The following is a 27,312-nucleotide window of genomic DNA, read 5'->3' on the forward strand; positions in this document are numbered from 1 at the left end:
TGAGGACCACGGTATGTTGAATAATTATGCATGTGCATAAAAATAATGGACCATGATTTGAAGTAGTTACTGACGTGACTCATGGAACGCATGTGATAATTCATACTTATATGCTTCTCATAATTCATATTCCAAACATTTTCTCAAAGTTAGGAAATCGCTCACAACTAATTTCACCCAAGATATGTATTTGTAATGTCCCTAACTCGTACAACTTCAATAAGAGAGAAATATCGACAGAAAGTTTCTCCAATCAACAATTGTCAATAATTGGATCCTTTCAATTTCAAATGCCATCATTGATATGTCCCATCGTGAAATTTATCGGGTTCAACCTCCGACTGAACTCATGAGGCAGCATTATTTTCGAACAGCTAAATCCCGATCATTATCGTACCGCCTTATTGCAACATCAAGAGATGGACCATTTTCTCCTAGAAAAAGCTACATTTAAAAAGCTCTAACAACAGGATGGACGAGGGCTGAAGGTTTCCCACAAAGGGCAGATCCCTGAAAACGTTGGAAGAGCATTTGCTCTCTTTTTTCTTGTGCAGTTACGGTTATAGCTATCTGGACAAATATTATATAACAGTGCAAAGAACAGTGCAGAACCTTGTGCTATAGGGGAAATTGACGCGAAAGCTATCAATTAGGTACGATTGACTTGATCTGGTGAAGAAAATCTGCCTGCTGCTCGCTCCCCATTTACACAAGATGTTCGGCGCATGCCACCAAAAGTAGGCAACCGTCTGATCCGACTCTTTTGCTCCTGCACCTTCCTACGGCATGACATTATTACTGTGTGCCTACCGCCCTCTACAATTATTTACTACTGTCCAGTGACTTGCATATCTGCATCTTTCCATATTTACATCTTTTACCTGATGAGTAGATCACTCTGGGCTTTTCTCATAAGTTGAAAAAAAATAAGTGTTTTTTTAGTACTTGTATGTTAAGATTTAGAATATTATATTATTTTGGAATCCAAAGAGTTCAAACTTTCATACCGGAACACCTGAGGTATCGAACACCAAGCACTGAGCAATCAGTTGTAAACTGAGAGCGGCGCGAGAAGAAGAAGAAGAAGAAGAAGCAGCAGCTCGTGAAGGAAGAAATGAACCAACTAGAACAAAATAAGATAAATCCACACCCTCCACACCCCCTTGCCTTAAAAGTTGACCGACTCACAGAGCAGAGCATTTTCAAGGGGGAAAACCAACGGTGATCATGACGAAGACGAAGCAACGACCAGACACAGAAGAAAGCTCCTCAGAAGAACATGGGGAAAAAATAAATACACCAGGAAAGAAGGAAAAAGCCGTCGAGAGACTGTTCAAAGCGACGCGGAGCAACGACTTCCTCTAGTAGTCGGTGGTGGGCAGCGGCTCGTGGCTGGAGTGGCCGATGAAGAAGACCTCGTAGATGAGGCCGGCGAGGCCACCGCCGATCAGGGGGCCGGCCCAGTAGACCCAGTGGTTGTCCCAGCTCCAGCTCACCAGGGCTGGCCCGAACGACACGGCGGGGTTCATGGACGCACCGTCGAAGGCACCCCGGCCAGGATGTTGGCGCCGACGATGAAGCCGATGGCCATCGGGGCTACGATCCCGATGTTGCCCTTCTTCGGGTCGATGGCCGTGGCGTACACAGTGTATACCAGCCCGAACGTCATCACGATCTCCAGCACGAACGCGTTCCACACGCTCACCCCAGATGACAGCGAGAACGCTGACGTAGTCTGCATACACAACAGAGGCATCGTATCACGTCGACCAAAACCAAAACGCATTCAGAAGATTCGCGGGCAAGGAAATCTCTTACCAATCCGCCGGTGGCGAACTTGAGAAGCAAGCAAGCGACGGTGGACCCGAGGAGCTGGGCGATCCAGTAGAGGATCCCGCGGAGAAGTGTGATGTTGCCCCCGACGAAGGCCCCGAAGGTGACGGCCGGGTTGACGTGGCCGCCGGAGATGTTGGCGCCGACGGAGACGGCGACGAAGAGGCCGAACCCGTGGGCGAGCGCAGCGGCGACGAGGCCGGCGGGGGTGGTGGAGCCGTTGTCCGTCAGCTTGTTGAAGGCCATGCCGGAGCCCTCGCCAGCGAACACGAAGATGAGGGTGGAGAAGAACTCGGCCAGCGCCGCCTTAAGGGCGTCGGGGTGGTAGGTCTCCTCGGGCCGGCCGACGGCTATGTTCCTGATCGGCATCTTTCCCGGCGTACGGACGGCGGCGGCGGTTTGGCGTGGGGAGTGTTATGGGGCTTCTTCACTCGCTCGCTCGCTCGCGGATGTCAACAAAGACCGGTCTCCACATTTCACCAGAGAGGGCGCTTATATGGAGCTCGTGGAGGGGGGAGGGGAACCGGCTATCGCCAGTAGCCGGTGAGGGACTGAGGAAATATTTGGATCGTGATTGGCGGACAGGTTGGACGGATAATACAAAAGGCATTATTTTGCAATTTCCTGGCCATCGAGGGAAAGGCCATCTGGCATCTACCAGTCATTATTGTGGAGAGCCCATACAGCGAAGCAGTCAGTTGCTTAAAAGGCTGGATGACGTGACACGTGGCCGTTGCGGATAAGGGCACGTCGGATGCACCTGTGGTTTTTATGTTTTTTTTGTTGTTGTTGTTGTTGTCCGGTGGCTTTTTGTTCTCTGGAAAGATCGGAATCGTGACTGAAAATTCGATGGTTTCTGATAAGTATTGGCCTCAGGAAAAAACAACATTATTTTCGGAAAATAATTAAGAACGATCGGGCCAGTTTTGATTAATTGTAATCATCGCGATGGATGAGTCCCGTGCGGGGAAAACGTGGGATGAACCCATGGGCGCCTCTTGCGATTACGAATTTAATAAATTGGGCAAAATAGATGGTGGACGAAAAAATAACTTTGGTACTTTGCATAGATTGTCATGTTATCTATAAAAAAAAATGTGGGTAGTAAGAGAATCTATCCACGTGAAGTTTCACAAATTTTCATGAAGGAAATCAACAGCAAAAAGATTTATCGATAATAGCAATTTTATTGATGAGAGTACATATCGCAAATCTAAAACATTACTCCTATCAAAATCTACAAATCTACAATTTAGATTGCGTGCTACTTTTAAAGGCCGGAAAATGCTGCTCTATGCATTCAAATCATGAACTGTTGAAGACATATATCAAAATGCTTTGAGTGAAATGAGCAAGCCCTTAAAACTCCGTATTAAAAGTTGAGTGGTTTTTCGATCGAAATGCTTAAAATGATTATAGTAGTACTCTCATTTACTAAAAAGTAAGGGCGTGATACATGACTTGAGATGTTATATATTTAACATCATTTATGCAAGGAGTTTGTTGAGTTTATGTAAATTGAAATCGAGACTAGATCCATTGAAAACTCAAATCTTCTCGGATTTCCAAAGGCAAAGATGATGAAGATGTTACAAAGAAAAGCAAAACCTTATGATCAATGCTCAAAGCAGCAATATCAAAAATGATATCGGCACCTTAAAGGCTGACGCGGAAAAAGTCGTGAATAGTGAAAGTTTTTGAACCTTAATGGAAGCTATGCACAAGAACTATCATGATGATAGAGGGGAGAAAATCAAAAGAATGTAATGGAAAAGATGAAACGATAATACAAGTATCATTAGCAAAGGCAGTAGTGAGATTGGGTAACCTAATCCTTGAAGATATATTTCTTGAAAGAATCAATCACAATCAATTTCAACCCCTTGTGGGAGAAAGGCTTCAAAATTGTCTTTGAAAATTGTAAATGTACCAGAGTAAATAAAGCCAAATCGCAATCATTTACTAGAGAAGATATGATGATATTTGTTTTCACTTGATGATTGTGGTATTATCGATAAGGAAGAGTTTGGAAAGCTTAGTCATATTAGCATAAAGCAAATTGCTAAACTATATGCTAAGAATTTATTGCATGAATTGTCTAAGCTAAAGTATGATCATTTGAAATGTGCAACGGATGCTAATTGGGAGAGCGAGATAGTCTATACATGTTATTGCTACTAACCAAACCTGGTAGATGATACAAATAGACATGTTCGACTAATAAGGAACAAAAGTCTTGGTGATAACAAAAAAATCCTGAGGATTATAATGATAAATAGAGAGGCAACAACGAAGGTGATCAAAACCAATTCCTAATAGTATTCTATGCAATCATTAGTCTATCCATTAGATCACAACAACATTCCAATTTAGATTTTCCTTATTGAGATAGCTTCATCTTCCTTTTGAGAAAGAAAGCTCCACTGCCTCAGCCGAAGAATTGACAAAAATCATCAATTTCCATTTTTATTCCTTCAAGAAAATTCCAAAGGAATTTGGACATCTATCAATGGAGATGTCATCCCTTTCACTCAATGTGCAAAAGGCATCAACATCTCTAACGATTTCAAGACCCGAAGGGATGATCAAACTTGAAATCTGCAAAGAAGATTCTCAATCCCTTTCACTCAATGTGCAATGGGTAGATATGCACAATGGGTTTTTCTTATTGGTCATGTTGATCATGAAGATGGCAAAACAAAGACTCAAGGGATGAGTCAAAAAGGAAGGAAAGAAGAAGGCAAAAGCGTTCCTACCAATTCCCAAAAAAAAACTACTTGCCCTCGCTCCGAAAGATCACATTCTTAACCATACATGAACGTTATATTCCGAAGATAAAGAGAAGAAAAGACCAAGTATGGGCAAATGATGGGGTGAATCTTGATTATCATTTTTAGGATGGAAGAAATTGTAAACGCATGAATAGAACTTGCTAAGTTCTAAATAGTATGGTTAGTCCATCTTTTACTCTTTGTAATTCGTGAAATCTTTTGTTGATGTTGACGATCGTGAAGTGACTATATTGAGATGAGTGTTTATGATTTGTGTCGATAATAATGATATTTTTTGCACGCTAATGATGATTGTATGTTGACAATCATATCTACCGTGACGATAGCACTTAGACAAGGAGAACAACACCGATCTTATCAAAAGTTCATATCAATTGTTAACCTATTGTCTCTTAATGCTTATCCTTAAACAAAAGTTCATGATATAATGCTTTTATCTATAATCTCTTTTCTTTTATTATGAATTTCGTTTTTCTTAATTATTCCTTGATAATTACTCTAGGCTAGCAAAGGCACCCCTCAACCTTGCTAGGCCAGTGAAGGTGACCCTCACTAGGCTAGCAAATGTGCCCCTCACCAACCTAGTCTTGAGCATCCCTCACCTGAGGTCGGCAAGGGTGGCCCTTGCCTAAGGCCAGTGGAAGAAAAAAAGAAAAAATAGAAAAGGAAATATTATAAATAAATAAAAAGATGAAAAGGAAAAATTTAATAAAGAAATTGAAAAATATAAAAGTATTGTTAAATTATGTCAACATCAACCATGATACATGGGATGATCAATGTTTACGTTAGTAATTTCTAGTTAAAATTGACCGAATGGACTTAATTGATAAAACGTAAAATATTTAAAAATAAATTGATATAATTAAAATGTTCATAATTAAATTAATAAAAGTGCAATAAATGTGTGATTTTTAGCCAATTTTTCCTCGCACCAAAGCTAGATAAGTACTAGCTATGATTATTTAAAGAAGAAACAGGCTAATAAGAGTCACGAAACCTGAGGTTGGCCTCAAACCATGGGAAGTGAAATTATAAGACAAATGGTACCATAATCATAATAAAAATTGGATTAAGTCCATAAATTTTGTCCTCCAACTTGTAGTAGTAATCATTTTCGTTGCGACTTTTTTTCTGCAGCTAACTAGCCTAACTCATTATTATTCAAGTTCTTTCACCACCCATAGGTAATTGACCCATGAAATTTGTTATATGCAGCATTATCGCTTGAATTAACACAGGTTGCCAAATTAAATTTCTTCTTGTCACTGCTTAAGCCAATTTAAGTGTGCCACTTAGGCGTGGTTCATTCGTCTCTATTGATCTCTGTATATATATATATATATTTTTGCTTAATCTCTTATACAAATGTGACACCAATTAGATGTCATATATAATTAATATAAATGGTGTGTAGTTGGCAATTCAAGTCGATGCAAAGATTTGATTGAATAAATTGAGCGAGTTACAAGATTATACCGTAGAAAATAAAAGAGATTGAAAGACGAAACCTGGACTTAATACAGATAGATTATTTCTTTTCTAGGCGGTGCAAAGTGATCCAAAGGCTTCTACTCACTTCCTAAAAAGTTAGGTGGAAACAAAAAGCAAAAGTGGATTGAGACTGAGAAGGTGGACTTAATATTAAATAAACTGAATTGGCATATTATATTATGATTCAAAAATGTACTTAGCCTTGACGTCTTAATTATATCAAAGACGACGAGTTCCATGGATCCAATGAAATGAACATTATCTAAGAAACATAGTGGCACGTTGCATAAAGTAGTCATTTGAGCAGATGTTATTATAATATAAAAGTCGATGCCATCTCTATCTATTTAATCCGAAAAGCAAATCTTTTAAGGGATAAGCTAATAAATTGTTCAAATATAGAAAATGCACTATATGCTTTCATACGTCATATTTGGCAAGACTATAGCCAATTGAGGGATCACATCAATTAATTGATGATTAGACAATTTAATAATGAGTTAAAAAATGTCTACCTAAACTTTTGCTATTTTATCTAGAGATGAGAATATCATATCAATGGGTTTGGTCCGGTTTTCAAGAGCATCGGTCTAATTCCTAGTTCCAAGGGAAATCGGATTGGACCATAACAACAAATTGCGCTCACACTTTTCTTTTATTTCTTTAAAATAACAATAAATCTTAAAATTGTAATGACTCTAGTATTTTTTTATTTTTAAATTTTTTTGTTAAGTTGCCGGTTTCATTGAATTGAACCTTTCAATCCAGTCTCGGATTCTAAAAATGGAAATTGGTCTTTCTTAATCCGGTTCCTAATTTTTAAGTGGAAGCGAATCGGACCGGAATTGATTACCTCTAGTTTTATCGACCAACAAAGAAGACGGAAAGTTTGCTGTGTCAGCACGTGTCAACGGGTTAATTTTCCTATTTCTTTTCATCTGGGTATTCGGCACGTCGCACGCATGATATGATTAGACGAATCTCGAAATTTGCGGGGCAATTATTATTGAACAAAGGGTCCAATTTCAATTATTGGAGGGTCTTTTCCCCTAAAGTACTCCACAAAATAAAAAAGAAAATATAAAAGGAGAGAGATTTCTTTTTCCCGCCCGGTGGGAATTCCTGCAGGGGAATCTTATGAAAAAGTGACGTGCGAATGAACTAATGTTTGGTGACACAAGGTCATACAACTTTATACAAGGTTGGACATGGAGTGAGGTTTCCTCCCCTCAAAGCATGTAAATAGCAAATATATCTTCTAAATTTTGGTGACATGATAACATAATCACAAGAATATTCAAGTGATTGCCCTGTACAATATTACAGTGGTCACCTAACCCAAATGGCAAATCCGCCCATCCAAGATAGGAGGAGTTGCATTTCTATAAGTTACTGTGGCATGGACACCTAATTTTATTTAGTTTGACCAAAAAAAAATTTCATTAGATTTATGATTGGAGAATATATTTGGTTCATGCTCCATAAAAGCTTTCCAACCACACATAATTTGCTCAAATAGAATGGCCAAATCGATGGATATCACAAATTTATCCATAATTCGTCTGATTTTTAAAAATATTCGGGAAAGTTGTGAGTTATATTTAAGATGAAAACGATAAATTCAAACAATCTAGTGCAAGCTTTTTGTTGTCTTAAGAATCATTCTAATTGAGGTATTGTGCTTCTATGCTAACATTTTTTGTTTGGCCCTACTCGCTAAAATCTGTGATCTTGACACTTCTCAAAGATTAGACTACATTTTTGGAAAGCTAGGGTGGCAAGCTTTAGCACATAAATCGGGTCAATTGCATGTAAATATGTTTATGACTTATGAGTAGTTAAAGTTTGGTCACATTTTGAAGATTTAAATGTGAAAAATATAATTCTTACCAAAAAGAAAACGCATTGTTGCCTTTGAATGGGCTTGTTTTGATAATAAAATGTGGTCGAACTGTCAATGTAAACAAGTTTTTATAGTAACCTATGATGGGGCTTGTTAAAAAGCACGCCATAAATAAGCTCCCTCCTTTAAAATAAATTACAGTCTATCCACCAAGAATTGTTTTTTTTTTTTTTTTTAATGATTAATGATCGGGGAACATTACGGTATATTTCAAAAGATCAAGGTGTAACATAGCAAAATCTTTAAAACTTTGCTGGAAAAAAATGTGGTGGCCTGAAAATTTTGCCCCAAATCGCGAGAAGGATTTGCCTGCATGACACTCACCAGTCATGCGAGAGTAGATAACCTAAGTTGTAACCCCAATTTGGCGAAGTCGACATTACGGGACATCATGCATGAAAGTAAAAATTGTTGTAATTCCGATAGTTTATGCGCACAATGTAGAACCAAAGCAATCTTTACTGGAAATGGCTAACAGTGGAATTGACTTTAGCCGCTTTCACAAGTCTATCAATCAAGGGAATAGTGTCAACTAGTCGGTGGATAGACTTGTGTGGAGCACAAGCAAACACAGCAGGAGCCAAAGCTGGCCTCTTGCGGTAGCTTTGTAGCTCACCTAGGGCGTAGCTAGGATGTAGTACATATGTAGAATAGACATTTGTTTCTCCCTCCTCATTCCCTTCAAGGACTGAAGAACAATAATTAATCGCTAAAATCATACATTATAATTCTTCTTTTGTCCGAAACCCAAACAATGATCAACTCCTCGCGAATTGCCAAAATATTTCCTTGTCGAGACTGATGATGAAGTGTGTGACACCTACATAATTGAAGTATCCCATTTAAAAGTTGTTAAGAACTCCACCTTCATCAATTCGAAGTTTATATTTTATAATTAATCAAGCACCATCAGAGGAATATGCTATAGAATATCTTTGTGACTTTATCTCCTTTTATAGGTACATGCTCGAAAATCAGCACAGTGGCATCTGGAAAGCTCGAAAGCGCATCATGGTGATGGACCAACCATTATAGGGCCCGTGCACCTCGTTCTCGATCCGGCTGAAGCATGAAGTTCAAAATGAAGAAAAGAAAAAGAAATACCGATTATTTTCCCCATATTTCAGCGCTTTACCACTTATTACCTTCCTCTACTTCCAAAGCTGCAGCTCCGCACCTTCAGCTCCAATGCAATCATCTCCCTTATGAGAAAATAAAAATAATTAACCCAAAGCCCAAATTCCATTAAAAGCATGAACAATGCTCTTCAAATAAGCATGAAACTTCGAAACATACGAGGGTGAGCATGGTTCCGAGTAAAGCCTGAACCCGAGAATTAGATTGATGCGAATCTATAGATTTCGGGTTCCAAGTTCTAAAAAAAAAAAAAAAAACTTATTTTGATAGGTAAGTTCCAGATTTTTAGTTGGAGGTATCTAGAATATGAAACTTGTAACTTGTAATCTAGAATTTGCAATGAGTTTTAATATTTTTCTTGATTCATGTTTTTATGCAATCTTCCCATATTTCATGCCATTTGATGATGTGTGTATAATTTGGAAGACTTATCTGAGCTTTCATTTTTTGAAATTATGACTAAGACTTTTATTTTATCGATGTTCATATGTTATGTATGTCTTTATGGTCAATGAATTGTAACAATAAGTGGTAGTCATTAAATGTTTTAATTCACTACTATCGTTCTGTGATAGGGAAGATTCCAAGTTTTAGGGAATGTAAGGTAAATTTCAGGTTCCAAAAAATGATGAATATGTTTTAATGGGTAAGTTGCAAGTTCATATAGAACCTGTACGGAACCTAAAACCGCTCATCCTTGCTTTCAACTTTTAATCAAATCTTGATCTAACGACATTTAGAAGGGAGTATTCCGTCAAAAACTAGCCAATTAAAACTAAATAAAAAAAATGAAGAAGGCCAAACGGCAAGGGCTCTCTTTGAATAATTTTAGAATAAGAAATCGTATTTGGACTAAAATGACATTATTTTAACCTTATCGTTTATGTTCTCGTATGAGATATAAAATAATTTTAAAAAGTCATGTTAGTATTTTTCGTTACTTAAGTTAGACGTTATTAACGGAATGCTTTGATCGTATTAATTTGATAAGTGTTAGGACTTGATTGCACTTTTTATAAATTTTAAAACTTAATTACACTTTCATGACAAGTTTTAGAACTTTTAATACACTTATCCTTTAATTTTTAATATGGCTCCATCTCAATTAATGCATCAATCTCCAAAATCTAAATCATCAACATTAGTGGGTAATGATAGGGCTGAGGAGGCTAACACAAAGACCAAGAGAGGGTAAATTAGTCTATTTAATTTTTTTAGCGGAAACATACAAGTATTTTATTTGTAGAATAAAAATAATTTTTTTGGTCGGATAGTTGAGTAGATGCAAATGTTTCTTTATTTATAAATAATGAAAGAGCTAAATAATTGGAAAATTTGGAAACATATGTATAGTGATTCGATCAATCCCGTTGTCCTACGTGTACTTTCCCATATCAACAGTCACGAATCAGGCTAGAACCTACTAGCAATCTCAAGAAGTTACAGATAGTAGAAGGCGCTGCTTCTACTTGAAACTTAGTAAACTATTCTACAATGCAAAAGCACCTCTAACACTGTAAACACTCTTTGTTCATAAATTACAGCACCCACGACCTTATAGAGAATGCAAATCAATAAACAAGCAGTGTTTTGCAATTGAGAGCATGATTGTGTTCAACGTCTCAACCCATCTATTACGAATGTCCTCTACATCAATGAGAATAATCAAATCACAATATAACCACATGATAATAGCTATGCTGTGCTCATTTTATTTTCTTTCTTCCCTTGATCTTGGACCTTAAGTCCATAATATCACATAAAGGGCTATTACCATATCGGATTACACAAGCCATATCAATTCACGTGTGAATTATAGAATTTCATGCCCTCTCAATTATATAGAGACCAGTCTTATAAGACTATTATACGATTTAAAAAATTGTATCATTTACATTTGAAATTTATGAGCGCTAAAAGAGAATTATTAACTTATGTATCCATCAATGGATTAAGATATAAAAAAAATTAAAAATTATAATTGAGGATTTTGGGAAAGTAAAAAATGATAGAGACTTGAGATCCTTTTTGGTTTATAATATAGACCATTGTTTTACACGGGGTGTTTGATTTCATCACTTTTTTTGAGATTACTCAAAACCACTTCCTTTGCCAAAACCAGCAAAGAGCAGCGGCACCCACGAAATGCTGTCGGGGACCTGCCACTAAATTCCAAGCCCTTCGTGAGTCGTATTTGGTGAGATTTACTATTCAGAACTGGGCCAGTTGACCATGCTGACATTACAGACAAAAAGGGGCAAGTCAGTGCCGTCCTTCCGGGGCATTGGGGGCAGATCAGATCCGAACAGCTTTGCAAATTGGAATTCCGACTTCGATCTTCTCAAATTAAAAGCATAAATTGAGTCGATTTAATCCATTGAAAAAATGACAAATCTTTTCGAGTAATCTATCGTGATCTGAATTATCTTAGGCACAAACAGCTAAAATATTTCTTCCAATCATCTTCATCAATTTTCATTTTCATTTTCATGGCTAAAAATATTTTTCATTTCATTAATCATTATTGTAGTTTCTGCAGCTTTAGCTTTGGGATCGGAAGGTTAGGAAATTAGCATTAGTAATTAAGGGGAAGAATGGAGATATCTTAACGTCTAATACAAATTTAACTGGTGTTTTAGTTTGAACTTAATTGGATCGAAAGACCTTTAGGCGAGAAATGATTTTTTTTTTTTTTTTTTGACATGGAAACGCCATACAGCCTAGCAGCCGATGGCGTAAACCTAGGCTGACCCGCAGGGACCCACCTCCTACGAGCCGCAGGTAAGTCACGCAAATGACGAGGTGGGGAGTTGAACTTTGGCCTTGCGGGTGGCCAGCAGCGTGCAACTCCACCATTTGGTAGAAGATGATTTTAATGCTATATAAATGGAAGAAATAATTAAGACAATATTTCCTGATTTTACATTTTTCATAGAAGACGCATTTATATATTGCAATCCAAATTCAATGCATGTGCTTAGTCCATTTGTTAATTTCTATTCTTGTTAAAACAAACCGAGGCTTGGAAATTTTTTAGGTCCCTTCATTTGATACTTGCTAACTTAAAATGGAAGAAAAGATTAGCAGAATAAGCCATTTTCCAATTTTTTGTGCTCTGCCCAAATTGCGTTTGCACTCCTTTGTTTTCATATTTGCATTATTTATGCTCCAGATTAATATGGATGTCATGAAACTTTTCAAGTTCCTTAGTGTATTGGTTATGCAACTGTCATATTGTAATCAATCGTTACATTATCACATGATATGATACCCATCCTGCATTTCACTCAAATCATGAAATCATTCATTTTTAAGCGTTTGTTTTACCATATGTCGCCATCCCATTATGTAGCCGTAGGATAAAATACTTCCTCCTATTTGGGTCGAATTTCAGTGAAAAAGTTTCATTTCAATTAGGAATTTCATCTTGATGCTATCCCTCTGTTCGGATGGCCCTATATTGGTCTATGATAACGCCTAAAGAGGATTGTAGTGTCAGTCACTTCTCCACTCTTTTAATTATAGAAAAAGAACAACATTTTCAATTTCCCCTCAAAATTCAAGTAATCTTTAACCCATAAAAATTGCAAGAAAATTAGGGCGTCCTAAATACTACTATTCATATGTTTCAAACATTTAAAATAATTTATTGTAAAATAACTGGAGTTTGACGTTAAAAGTAAAATGAAAGTTAAAATCCAAATCAAATATATCGGCTTTCCTAGAATGAAAATCTCACTCGTTCTAGGCTGGAAACGAAAATGCTAGAGCAGTTTATTTTTCTGATTTAGGAAAGGACAACCCACGAGGGTTGCGTGGGTACTCCTTTTGGAGGCACAGTTGACGTGAACATGGCCGGATTGGCAAGAATATACCTCATCATATTCTTTTAACCTTTGAGAAGTTAGAGTAAGAGAATGAAAATCATCAATTTGCAAGCAAAATATTTCACGCTCAAATCACATCCCCCCTTAGAAAAACTTTATGTAATAGGTTCACCTCTCAACACACTTAAACAAGGTTGTTTGTGTCCATTCGTAATAATTAGTAGAGTTTATAGGTTCAAGTATCCGTACCGTATGAATAGATATAATGAAACCTATTATAAATGAAGCAATATTAGCCTGAGGCAATTGCATCGCAAATCCTAGACCTTTTCATCATAATACACTTAAAACCTAAAACTCATTTGTTTTCTCAACTCTTTGCTTAAGTGGCAACGATGTGTTGCCACATGCGTGCCACATCACAAGTAGCATCAAAATCTAGAAAAGAAAAACGGAAATGAAGTAAAACTAGGGGGAAAAAAAAGTGAAAGCTGGTGAGTTCGGGAGAAAGGCTGTATTCTGTATTCATATTCAGTTTCCACCACTTTGTTTCTTTGCAAGATCGGGCGACCCAGTTTGAAGATAAATGCTGCGGGATGGGATGGGGAGCGAACATTCGTTCCCCTCTACTTCGAGTTAAAAGCATGGCGTACCTTCTCCCGATCGTGGATGGATAGGCGAGAGATTTTTGCGCATGTTAACAGGCTGGCGCTGCCCTCATCACACTGGACAGTACAAAAGCTACCCACACGCAAATGTCGACAGCTTATCCAATCCAATCCCCAAAATCCACTTTCCACCATCCGCTTAGGGCCCCAGGTCACATGCGATACGACCGCTTTCCGCTCCTCGTGGGTTCGCTTTTGTGTTCCTCTTTTTGATTCGACGGTACATGTGTTTTGTCATGCCTTTTGCTTTCCCATTTAGGAAATTAATATGTCGTTTAAATTTTAAGATATTGTAGAAAAAAATATAGATTTTTGTATAATGTAAATATTTAAGTGTTGACAAAACGAGAAAAAAGTAAAAGTAAAAGCTTATTCGGACACACTCTTTTTTAAAGTATGTTTTGATGGTTGATTATGATAATTTGATTCCATTACTTGGACATTTCCATCTTATATGAAGTTCCATATATTGGTTCATGGTTTGTTTGGGAGATAACATTTCCACCTTATATGAAGTTCCATATATTGGTTCATGGTTTGTTTGGGAGATAACATTTCCACCTTATATGAAGTTCTATGTATTGGTTCACGGTTTGTTTGGGAGATAGGAGAGGGGAGGGAAAATAGGGCGGGATAAGAAAATTTTGATATCTCCCTCCAATTCACTCTTATACAAGATTTGAACTTTTGAAAAATCTCCACACCAACTTCTCATTTTTGGCTTTATGCTTCGTTTGATGACCTTTTTTTTTTTTTGAAATGTTCTATTCACTAGTCTTTGCCCAAAAATTAATTTTGAATATTCTAGCCATATTGTGAATATTATATAACTATAGAACATGGAATAAATAATCTTATCACATAGTTCATTCGATAAAGAATAAAGAATAAGTTATAATAACAAAGTCATAGTATTATTCAATATGACTACTTATCTAAATTTGGATAATTGGAAATTATTTTGATTGGTTTATTATATATTATAACCAAATATTATGTTAAGGAAGATGTTATTGTGAGATCGACAATTTGTGAACCATTGTCAACTGGTTATTTTTTTTTTTTACTGCAAACTAGTTTAAATGCTTAAACTGTTAGGTGATTGTGCGGATTTGATATCTAAATATGCTATCAATCCCCTCATGCGTAGGCTAAAAATTAATCTAAGCCTAAAACGTGAAATATATTATTGAGGAGGTAAATAAGGGTCTGAAAAAAATTCACATTTAAAATTAGGATTGAGCATGATTCCGTGATGAAACCTGGAACTTAAGAATCGAACGATGGGAATAAATAGGTTTCAGGTTCCAAAGTATACATAATAGGTTCAAGATTTCAAAAATAAGAAATCTGTTTCGACGGGTAAGTCTCGAATTCTTAGTTGGTTGAACCTAGATTAGAACCCGGAACTGTAACTTGTAATATAGAATTTAGAGTAAGTTTTATGTTCTTCTTGATTTATGTTTTCATGCGATCTTGCAATATTTCATACTGTTTAATGATAAGTGTATAATTTGGAAGTATTAGTTTGAGTTTCCATTTTATGACCGAGACATTTACTTTATTAATGTTTATATTTTTCGTATGTTTTTATGGTTAGTAAATTATAACAGTAAGTGGTGATTATTAAAGATTTTAATTCATTGCAATCGTTTAATTAATAATATAAGTGAAACTTAAGTATATTCGAGAACTTGTAATATGGTAGGTTCTAGGTTCTAGAGTATGTAGGATAGATTTTAAGTTTCAAAATTTGAAGAACCCAATCCAATAGATAGGTTCTAGGTTTCATCAGAACTGTATGGAACCCGGAATACCCCATCTCTATTTAAGGTCACCTACTTTGATATCTTTGAGAGTTAATGAATAATTGGGATTAAAAGGAAATAGAAGATTATGGGTAAAGAAATGGTAGATATTAATGAAAAACTCGAGCAAAGAAAGTGTTGATATGGGATAGAAATGTTGAAGAATTTGTTTTGTTTTCCACTTTGATATCATGTGAGATTTTGTAGGACCATTACCAATTATTCCAAAAGCTTAAACTATTAAATGAACGCATGACTTTAATATTTAAATATTTTAACATTTATTAAGTTATGAAATTAACATAATCACAAAATAAATTGATTTGTTGATAATACAGAACTATATAATCAAAGCATCATAAAATACATATCGCAACAATTCCATATAGCTTTGGTTTTAATTACTATTTTATAGCGGAATCAAATAATAATCATTATAAGGGATAAATGTATTGAAAGCCCTAAAAATTGTCAAGAAAATGCAATCATATACTAAAATTTTAAATCTGAGCAACAAGTCCTAAAATTTAGCTGAAAAGTGCAATGAAGTATTTCATATCAACAGCATGTTCTTCTCTCAAATATACAAACCGAATTTGCCCTCAAGTGAATGGCAAGCCCTAAATGTTCAAAGCAAATCCTAGGGGTGATGGTGAGCAGAATGAGGAAGCAAACTTCTCAATCAAGTGCGGTAGCTCCTACCACTGAGCTAACTTGCTGTTGTGGTCTCCAATCGACAATCCTCATGACAAGGACAAGGCAATGCTAGAAGAAGGTTCCATGATCGTGCTAGGTTTGATAGCCTAGGGTGTTGCAGTTTCTTCACATGGGTCAATCCAAAAATACCAAATAAAGCAAAGGGCCTTATAGTGGAGCTAATTGATAGGAATCAATCACTTGCCGATCTAAACAGTATAGGTGAAGAAGTGGATGGGAGCTCAGCAAAGCGGAAAGAGAAGTTTGCTAAAAAAGTATGTGACTCTAAAGGAGGAGAATTCGCAAGCAAAATGGGAGGGGATGTACCGCTTGGCATTAATTGTATGCATATGTGGTGTTGTCATTGGTTGGATTGTGATATGAAATTTGGTTGGAAGCTTCTTAGGTTGCATTTTGCAACTTGCCAAACAATAGAAATTTCAATTCTTTTGCTCCCGAGTATATTTAGAACAAAAATTTGTTTAGTAAATTTTTTATTTCTAGAGATAGATTTGGAATAGAATCAATGAGTAAAAAAAAGTTGATTCTTTATTTTAAGAAACAATTCCAAAATCAAATCAACTCATTTTTTTTTCTCTTTTCTTCTCTCTTCTTCTTCAACTGTTGCTGCCATCAGTTGTCGCAGCCATCGGCGACCAGTTGAGTGAGGTCTGGTGAGCTCATTAAAGGCTCGCCTAGCCATTGGCGAGGCTAAGCCTCGTCAGTGGCCAAGCGGGTCTTGCCTGGGCCTTCCTTGGCCACCAATGAGGCTAATCAATGACTCGAGCCATGGCCGGGCAAGGTTGAGCTAGCCTAACTGCCGATGGGGCTTGACCTCGTTGGGCCACCGCAAGGTTGACGTCGCTCGACCAAGGTGAGGTCGACCTCGTGGTGGCCAAGTGAGGTCGAGCCCGGTCGATGGTTGGGCGAGCTCGGCCTTACCAAGGAGAGGCTCGGCGAGCCTCGCCAGTGTCGGTGAGCCTTGGCCGATGAGGCATGACCTCGTCGAGAGCAAGCGACACTTTAGCAAGGTCGTTGGTCCTCGTCTAGCCAATCGTGATCATCCTAAGGCCCGCGACCAGCAAAGCTTGAAGAAGAAAAAGAGAAAGAAAAAAAAAGAAGAAAAAATAAATAAAATTATTAAAAAATGGAAAGAAAATAATTTGGATTATAAATTTTCAAAATGGCACCAAGCGCAATTCTATTATGAGAATAGAAATTTTAGACAATTACCAACGCCTTGAAATACTTAGAAATTATTCTCGAACCGAATAAAAAAGAATAATTTCTAATCGAAATTGTTATCTTAACAAAATGATTATCAAATGCACCCTTAGTCTTCCGTAATCTGTCTCTATGTTTGTGTGTTAATGTACTCTTGGAACTAATTTTGGAAGTAGACTTTTGGTGTCTAAGGTGATATTATTATGCGAACTGTTTAGTGCAAATCGGAGGAATGGAGCTGCTATATAGTTCATGTTGAAGTGCAAAATTATACAGAACCCTGAAATTAAGTCAGAAAGTTTCAATCAATCGAACCTAACAGAGCTAAATCCAGAATTTAACCCTGATCTGTTAAAAGAAATAAATGCACCCTCCCATAACTATAGAGTAGCATAATTTGCATCAAAGATGACTCCCTTGAAGCAGGTTAGAAAGTACATAAAGATGCTCCATGTTCAGCACCATAAACTGATCAACAACCAGAGAAGTTGAAACACCTAGTGAAAGCTGACATAAACCCAAAAACCGACATTACATACCCATATACAGGGACCAAAACAGACTACCAATTCAAAGCCAGCCAGCTTCCTACACATCATTTCAATGGTTAAATAAATAAAAAAATCCATCTGTGGTTTTCTCTAGGTATGTATTGAGAAAACCCCTCATGATATTTTGAAGATAACAAAATAATCAAAACTCCTAATATGTGTACTTGAATGTGTAGAATGAATATTTTCAATATACACAATCTACATGCGTATAATGTCAACAATAAGACGCCTAAAGCATGGAAAGACTTTTGTTCTACAAAAGGGGAACGACCTATTGGAGGGTTAATGCGTCTAAGTCAGGAAGAACTCTGTAGAAAGAGAACAAATTGTAAAAAGAAGATTTGTTAAAGCCTGGAAGGACCAATAAAAGGTGAATTGCTTATAGAATATGAGGACGTCAATTTGTTTGGAAGCCTGTTTGTAGCACATGAATAGACCCTATAGCGAAAATTCATGAAACGCCAAAAATGATCGTCTTGCATAAGCAATTTATGCTACAGATGAGTTTGATGGCTTTAGATACAAACCTCTATGATCCCAATGGTAAGACCCAACTCTTTCTCAGTTTGAATTGGACTAAACTGATGTTTTATAGCTGTGTTCAAGTGTTAGAATTCGCCAAAAGCAACTTGGAGTGAATCGGACCGATTTTTGTTATTATTATGAAAGCAAAATAGTATCAGGTAAACTAGACAAACAAAATATTATGGCGTAATCGTTATAAGCAAATATTATACTTCGTAATAAACTTGTGACAGACTTGTAGTTAATATCGTAGCCAAACGCATTGGTAGGTGTCTATTGCAAAATTCCCCATCATCACTGCAATAGATTCTTCTTAAAGCTTATAGAGTTTTTAAAAACATGGTCAATATAGTAAAGCAAAACTGTAAAGAACTCGTTTCAACGTAGATTAAGATTGATCATAATCTAGTAAACACACGCAAGGTCCGGGTACATGGTGAAGTCTATGATGGGTAGTAGCTCAAAAGGCCAAAAATATATTCAAAAGGCTCATGGACAGCACGACATCATCAATCCAAGCACGAAACTCATTTGCTGTGGAATTATAACAAGTCAGATTGAACATAGCAAAGGAAACCCCAGAGATAAATTAAGCACTAAATTTACATGGCTCGATAAATGTGACACACTCATGGGAAGAGCTCTAGAAAACTCACTATTAAATCAAGTGGTATAATGAAGATTATTTATATTAACAATTCATCAATACTTTAATGTGTCCCCTAGATCACAATTAAATCGTGTATCTTGCATACTAGCCACAAAAAGTAGGATTAATATAATGAAAAACCCCAAATTGATATATTTGCAATAAATTTACGAAACTAATTTTTGACCACAAAAACCTAAAATAATGCACATATGATAAATTTACCTGAAATTAATTTGTGACAAATTCTTATTCCGATTATTTTTGTTAAATTAACACAAGAAAAAAATAATCACAAACTAGTATACTTGTGGCAAGCAGAGGGCAAATCCCCAAATTGGTAAATCCATTAGCTGCCATGTGTCATTAAACTCAGAAATTTGATAGTAGAATTTAACGTAATCTGACAGAAAGTAAATTTGTTATATACCAGTATCGAGTTTTTAATAATAAAAAAATTAGTTTTGAGTAAATTTATCATAAGTATACCAGTTTAAAGATTTTCGTGGTACTAACCCAAAATTCCCGCACAACCTTCTATTCTAAACATTAGGAAGCCCTCTCAATAGCTAAGAATGCTGAGGTCTCTGCTATGTATGTTGAACAACACTCAAATAAATACAAAACTTGTTCCAGAAGACCTACTAACTACATTACGGGCAATCGGCCAATCTAGGTCGGTATCGATCACTCTCCAAATATGCAAATTTTACATGAAGCCTCCTGGATACTCAACTATTGGCTTGTGGGCACCCAGGCCAATGGTTGAGCATCCGAGTGGTTGATGGTGCGCATGGTAACGCTTATTTGCCAGGGAACAGTTTCTTTTCAGAAATAGTTATTTTCTATTTCTACTTCGGGGAACAATTTCTGAGTAAAATAAGGTGTATGGTAACTATACAAAATTTCTATTATTGAAATAGAAATAGAATAGGAATGCGTTTGGTATGATTAATAATTTTTTGTATTTATTTATTTTTTATTTTTGCTCACGGACCGCCGACGCCGCCACCACCACCCATGGCCCATCGACCACCGGCCGGCAGGTGGTGGCGGCCGGTGGCGGCCATCATGCGGTAGCGGTCGGCCACCGGCGGTCCTACGATGGCGGGCCGACGATCGCGGGCGGTCATTGGAGGTCGGCGGAGTGGGCGGTGGGCTGTGGGCGACAAAGAACGACAATCGAGGGGTGGCGGCGACGGTGGTTGCGGTTGGCCTGGAGGTGGTCAAGATTGGCAAGCGACCACCCAAGGCCGTAGCAAGCAAGAAAAGCAAAAGGAAAAAAAGAAAAGAAAAAATTGGCTTATTTCTAAGCTGCCTTTTTTTTTTTTTTTCTGTTCCAAATTGTTCCCCGAAATAAAAAAATAGATTTTTTTATTCCTAATAACAAAATTTTTACCAAACGAATTCTTTGTTCCTTTTTGTTTTGGGGAACAAAAGAACAAAATTGGGAGAAATAGAAACATTACCATGCAAGCCCTGAGCACCTGTCTCTAGCCTTGGTGCCAACTAATGCTCAGCTAGGTGCCTTATTTGGTTCGAACAGCCATTGGGCTTTCCAGTACGCACCTCTTCTCCCAAACTTTGTGTTCCCAGTTTAGTCCATTGAATGAATTTATTTGAGTCAAGTTTTAATTTTATATATAAAAGAAGAAGGCTCAAATTCAACATAATTCGAACAAAACAGACGTTCCAATCATAAAAGAAAGAAACTTGGCAAATTTTGTCTTTTTAGTAACGCACCATAAACATTGGCTACCAGAAGCTTTTGTGGTTAATTTTCCCTCTCTTAGGCCTCCAAAAGATGACTATTCACATTAAGACTAGGTTATCCTTAAAAGAAATTGCTTACTATTCATATAAAATAATGTGACTCGTCATTTATATATGGGGTCCATAATTACCTTATATCCATGTAGTCACAAATCCTAATATCCTTGGCAAAAGTTCTTTTCAAATGCCATAACTTGGCATAAATGACACTTAAGTGCCATAATTTATGACAGGGACGTTAAGTCATAACTTATGAAAGTGACGCTTAAGTGCCAAATTCGAAAAGAAATGGATCACTTAAGTGCCATTCCAGCCAAAATGCTAACTGCGCAATTTTCGGTGAAATAAGTGCAAAACGACACCGTTTTGCATGCTTGACGTGGCAAATAATACAAAAACGCCGTTGTTTTGGTGCGACGTGGTAAAAAAATAATATAAAAATTAATTAAATTAAATTTAAAATTAAATTTATTTAAAATTTTTAAATATTTAAAATAAATTTAAGAAAAAGGGGGAGGCGGGCTGAGGGTGCCGCCGTTGGGAAGGGTCGACGGAGGGGGAGGGTCGGCTAGGGTCGTCGGCCCCTATCGACCTTTCCCACCCTCAGCCGCCTCCCCCTTTTTTAAAATTTTAAAATTTTAAAATTTTTAAAAATTTGTTAATATTAATATTTTTATTTTTAATTATTTTAAATAAATTTAATTATTTTTTATATTATTTTTTTATCATGTCAACACCAAAATGACGCGCTTTTGTACTTCATCGTTGGAAAATCGTTGTCGCTAGATTGCACTTAAGTGATAAATTTTGCTCGATTTTGACACTTAAGTATCACTTCGCAAGTTATGGCGACTTAAGTGTTCATTTGTCTTAGCTGTTATGGCTCTGGGATCCGCATGTCTAATATCCTTTAGACAAACTTTCTAAGAAGACATTAGAGTTAGGTTCCTCATCCAACCTAAACTAAAATTCTAATTTACGAATTTTACTTGTGATTGGGGGTACTTTGATCTTGTCCCGAAGGGATAAGTTTGGCACGCACGACTTCATCTTTTCTAAGTCGGAGAGTAAAATCGCAAGATAATCACGTCTATTTCGGGGACCACGTTCTCGATCACTCAAGACAATTCGAAAGGGCAACCGGAAGTAATTAATTAATAAGCTTTCACGCTTTCTTAACCATTCCCTATTTCTTTTTCTACTCCATACCTATTAAGAATCTTATCCCATGACCTCACGTTGAACTTTCGCAAGAAACCAAATCTCCATGATGAGCAAGGCTCCAAAAGAGGTCGCTTTTACAGGGTTTACAAGGCGTGCAAAACTGGGTAACCGTCCGAACAGGATCTTGATCTTTAATGATTGCATCACGACACACCGTTTAGTCAAATTTCTACACCAGAAAATTGCCAAACTAACCGGCTTCTTCACATGTAAACCGAAGAATAACATTAAAAGCAAACTAATTAACTATTTACATAATCGGTGGAGGGACCCATCCGAGCATCCAGAGTGGAAACACCCGTCTGAAAGGGAAGCTTGCAGAATAGGCAGCTCTTCTGGGGTTTTCCCTATTACTGTGCTGATAAGACAGAAGCAGTTTACACATAAATATGAAACTGATGCACTGCGCGACGTGCAAGATCCGATAAATACACGGGTTAAAATCGTAAAAATCCTTAAATTAGTGCACTCATGCCTCTTTTTTCTCTATCTTGTAATGTGAAAATTAATTTGTTTAATATGACTTTTGAATTTTTGTACATATTCAATTTAATTTCTGAATTACATGAAAATATTTAATATTGTCATTCCATTAATTTAAGTTTAGGAATAATATTGAAAATTTTCATACAATCTAAAAAATTGAACATGTTTCAACAGTTCATTAATCACACTGAAGAAATTAGAAATTTATGAACGATATTACATATTAGATTAAAATTTAAGGACTATATCGGACAAATTTAAAATTCAAGGTTCATATTACACATTGGGCCAAAATTCCAAAATCATTTGTATCATTATCTCTTTAGCTAATTTTGGATAAGAGGTGAGCCATGGTGATCCCCTAGATCCACTTGAATCCACAATAGCATAGAAAGCTCTACCTACATCGAATCTCACTAGAACCTCTTGTAGTATATATGTTATGGAATTTCAAACATTACGATGCAATATTCAAATTAGAGAACATCAATATTTTTTTAGCATATCACGTGTAAAGAATCCTTGAGTATAGAAATTAACACTTAATTGCTCCTTGCAATTTAACGTGCAGAAGGAAGTTACATCTTCATTCCAACCAAAATGAAGTTTGAATCTCAAGAGAGGAAGAACTCCATGGGAAACCTATCCAATCTCTAATTGAGAAAGTTGTGATACATGACAAATTGTAGAAGTGGCGATAAAATGCATGCCAAGCCCAAACCGTCAGCCATATAGATGGTGCTTATGACTCAAATAACATTCCTTAGGGTACGAGATTCCCTATGCTAATGCCTCAGAGTTGCTAACCCGGTTGGACCTTCCTTACCTTAAATTAATCATTCAAATAAAAAAATTTGCGGAGTCTAGCCTCCTGTCATGAAATAAGCAGGATACATGCATTATGAAGTTTTCTAGCTACACAATCTAGATATGGCCTTTTGGAGGTTAGGTGCATGAAATTCTCCTAATTTCTTCACCAACTTGGTTTTATTTTTACCTTTATTTGCAATCAATCAACGTGTAAAGGAGGGGACAGGATACTTAATTGGTTAGTTTTTGTACCTTTTTCCTACACTACAAGTTGAAAGCCTAGTTGCTGAAGAACATTAATGAGACAGAAGAATGTGCATCCTGAACAACTCAATCACAATGAATGAGATAGAGATTGGTGCGCACCCGGATTTGGGAAAGAAAGGAATCACCAAGAGCAACACAATCACGAAGAAGGTGTGCCCAAGTCGAGCATTGTGCCGCCCTAGTAATTCTACGCCTGTGAACACTTTTGCAAATGATGTCTTTTGGTTTTCTATGATTTGACCCCAATGATCTTTTTGTGGTTTTGCACTTTCGCTTATCTTAAGAGGGAAAGAAATCTCTTCTTATGGGGGTTTATTATTATCTTGTATTTACAAAATAGTTACGGCTTGAGTATCATATTATAATTCTAATCCTACATGTGGTCTAGACTTTTTCAGATGATGTGTCAGGCTTCGTATGAATATAATCTCTATCAATATCTCGTACATAACCATTTATACCAAAAAAAGAAAAAGAAAGGAAGAAGATGGATCTAGTAATCGAAACACGACATATTAGGGAGGATCAAATTCATTGATATGAAACTGGGGTTGTGATATAGATACATCAATGTTGCCCTCAGTGGCCCCTGTAGAGGTAGATCAATATCATCATTTTTTTTTTTTGTACAACAAGTTAGGTAAATGCGTGATCCGGAGTAAATATTATCCCCACGCTATATCTTCTTCAGCCATTGTTCTTTCAAACCCTAGAGAAAAGGTGCGTGTGGGGGAACGATTCTGCGCGGAAAAGAGGTGCATTGAACTTTGTCTGAAGTAAAGAGAGGCACCGACCTCCACTTGCGTCACCATTCATGACGACAAGAGTGTAATCTTCTTCGACCACAACTTAAACTTTGTCATTTTAAGGAAAAGCTACAGGGATAAGCAAATATTTCAAACGTGGAAACCAATAATGGAAGGGGGATTTCTAAATGACAATTACGATATTCTTTATATACTGACAGGAATATACTGCCATAATTGTATTTCATTTTCTTATCTCTTTCATGTACGGTGGTCGGTGCGGTCACGCATTTCCTGGAGCGGAATGTGTGTGGTTATGTGAAGGTGGTCGTAGCTGAATGAAAGCAACCCAAAAGCATGCGCATGATTCCGTATTCCTCTTGTGGGGTCCAACCTTTATTTGGCTGGGGGGTGGGTGGTGGGATTTCAATTACATCGAGCAGATGGGCCTATGTAGTTCAAGTTGTTAACCACTGGTGGGGCCGCTTTTGGAAATGGGGAGGTCCTCGAACCACGACCCGGGGAAGAGAGGTCAATCGACGCCTCGAATTAGCCGAAGGAAAAAGTAACGAGCAAGTACTTACATTTCCTCCTATTTTATGACGGAGTACTTGATATTCTTTTCCTAATCAAGTACATCTATTTACGACCAAAAAAAAAAAAAAAAAGTACATCTATTGGTCAATGTGAGACTACTAATATCGCGAAAAGAAAATGCTGCATTGGACACTAACATGGTAAATAGTCGTTAACTATTCACATAACCATTTGACGTAACTTCTTAAAATGATTCATGTCAACAAATATTATACTAAACAGCCAATATTCAACATCATCTTTTTCCTGATTACCCAAAACCAAAATAGAGATGATGGTAAAGCAAGTCATGTGGGTGATCAGGGTTAATTTTTGTTATGTAGGCAAGTCACCTTGGCAAAGCTACATTATATGACTGTTCATTTGATGAATGCTTCATATTGAGTCAAATTTTAAAAGTTTAGTTACTTGAGTGAACAAAAACAAAATAGGCACTTGATCCTAAAATAGACAAAAAGTCGGATACTTATGGGGTCATTATTAAAAAAAAAAAAAAATTACCATATAGTTGCATTTGTTTTGGTAACTTCACTTTGTGTTTCAAGCCTCAATCTGAACCATTGTGGTAACTTCACTCGTACGGCGCAACATGCAAAAGAGATGAGGCCAACGGCCCACGATTAAAATACTAGGCCCACGGATCACCTTCGCAAGGCCCATTATATGAACCCCAGGCCCATAGAATCGAAAAGCTTATCCTAGAGCGGGAGATTCAATAATTAGCCCTCAGTAGATGCTGTGAGAAGTTAAGAACTAAGCATGTCACGTGAATCGATTACTGAACTAGCTCGATTCAGCTAACTTTGGGAGCTCGAGCTGAATTCGAATAACTCGTGTTCTTGATCTAATAATAGAGCGCATGCTCGGAAATGCTTGGCTCAAATAGCTCACAAGCTTAGCCAAATAGTTCATGCAACTTGAGTAAAGAATTACCTTTCCTGAATTACGTGAAATAGGATAGGCTTTGCATTTGCCTAGCTGGGAACTGAATCACTGACCCACTCTCGTTGATGGATGGTGCAGGTGAGAGAGACCACGGCTTTGTCAACGACGCCACTATGGTCGCCATTGAATTCCTCATGTTCAATAGATCATCTACTTGGAGAAATTTTTGGAGTTGAGCCCTAAATTTGCATTCATATGAATTCTAGGTTTCTGAGTCCAATTTAGGAGTTTTTTTTTGTTATAAAAGTATACAAAAATGATAGGTTTGCGTATTGTGGAGCCATGAAATATTACGGAAGTCAATTTCGAATTACAGTTTGGTCGGAATGAATTTTTAAGTTTCATGTGTGTTGCTGCCCAGTTCCAAACTTTTGTGGCAAAAGTTGATGTTCGTCTTCAATTGTCTTTTGTGTTGGTGAAGTTTGGATCGTTTAGTATTTCGAAGGGCTTTCTTTTGACAGCAAGAACATTTGAATAGGAGTTTGGTAGAGAGAGATATGTCGCAAGAAAATTTGTCACGTGAGTAGTTGTTCTTTGCACAAGTAGACTTTCTTTGCATTAGTGGTTATTTGTCGTGGTTGGCTGTTCCTAAGGCCTTTTGTCAACCTGTGAATAAACGATTTCACTCCAAAATAGCGTCGCATCATCGAGTCTAAGTAAATTTGGTTATTTACCTGAAATTCGATAGAGGCTCGAGTAACCATTGTTGTTTGATTTATGTGATTCTTAAGTGAGTGGTGCTCATCTTTCTTTTGAATTTCTAAACTCATGTTTTAAAAAATGACAGAAATATTATGAGTTACGAAAGACATAGCACGTCAGGATATTTATATGAAAGGAAAAGGATGTTTAGAGCATATTTATTATAAAAATTTGGATCAAGCACTTACTACCCCTTAGATTATTCTAAGGGTTAATATCATGAAAACCCCAAAATTGGTATGTCTATGACAAATTTATCCCAAATTAATTTTTAGATCATCAAAAACCTAAACTAATACACTCATGATAAATTTACTCCCAAATTGATATAGATTTCATAAGGACTTACCATGTCAATTGAATTATTGCCATTTGTCATCAAACTTAGTAATTTCATAATAAAATTTGACGAAAGTTAATGGAAAGTAAATCTATCATGAGTGCACCAGTGTGGGATTTCTAGTGCCTTAAAAATTAATTTGGAGTAAATTTATCACAAGTATTCAATTTAGGATTTTTGGTGACCTAAAAATTAATTTTGGATAAATTTATTATAGGTATACTGGTTTGGAGTTTTTCATGGTATTAATCCTCATTTTGAAATGGTATGACAAAGCATTTTCAGAAAATTTTGAAATGGTATGATAAAGCA

General features: G+C 36.8%; 1 protein-coding gene across 1 annotated transcript; it reads right to left on the minus strand.

Annotated features, from left to right (window-relative positions):
* Positions 1 to 1,103: 1,103 nt before the first annotated feature.
* LOC120292207 (aquaporin TIP1-1-like) lies at positions 1,104 to 2,303 on the minus strand. Its single transcript, XM_039310395.1, is given in 3 exon segments — positions 1,104 to 1,552; positions 1,555 to 1,735; positions 1,819 to 2,303. Coding segments are annotated over 3 exon segments (756 nt in total). The 5' UTR covers positions 2,203 to 2,303; the 3' UTR covers positions 1,104 to 1,361.
* Between the last annotated feature and the right edge of the window lie 25,009 nt (positions 2,304 to 27,312).

This window comes from Eucalyptus grandis, chromosome 3 (genome assembly GCF_016545825.1).
Source record: "Eucalyptus grandis isolate ANBG69807.140 chromosome 3, ASM1654582v1, whole genome shotgun sequence".
NCBI classification, from domain to species: domain Eukaryota; kingdom Viridiplantae; phylum Streptophyta; class Magnoliopsida; order Myrtales; family Myrtaceae; genus Eucalyptus; species Eucalyptus grandis.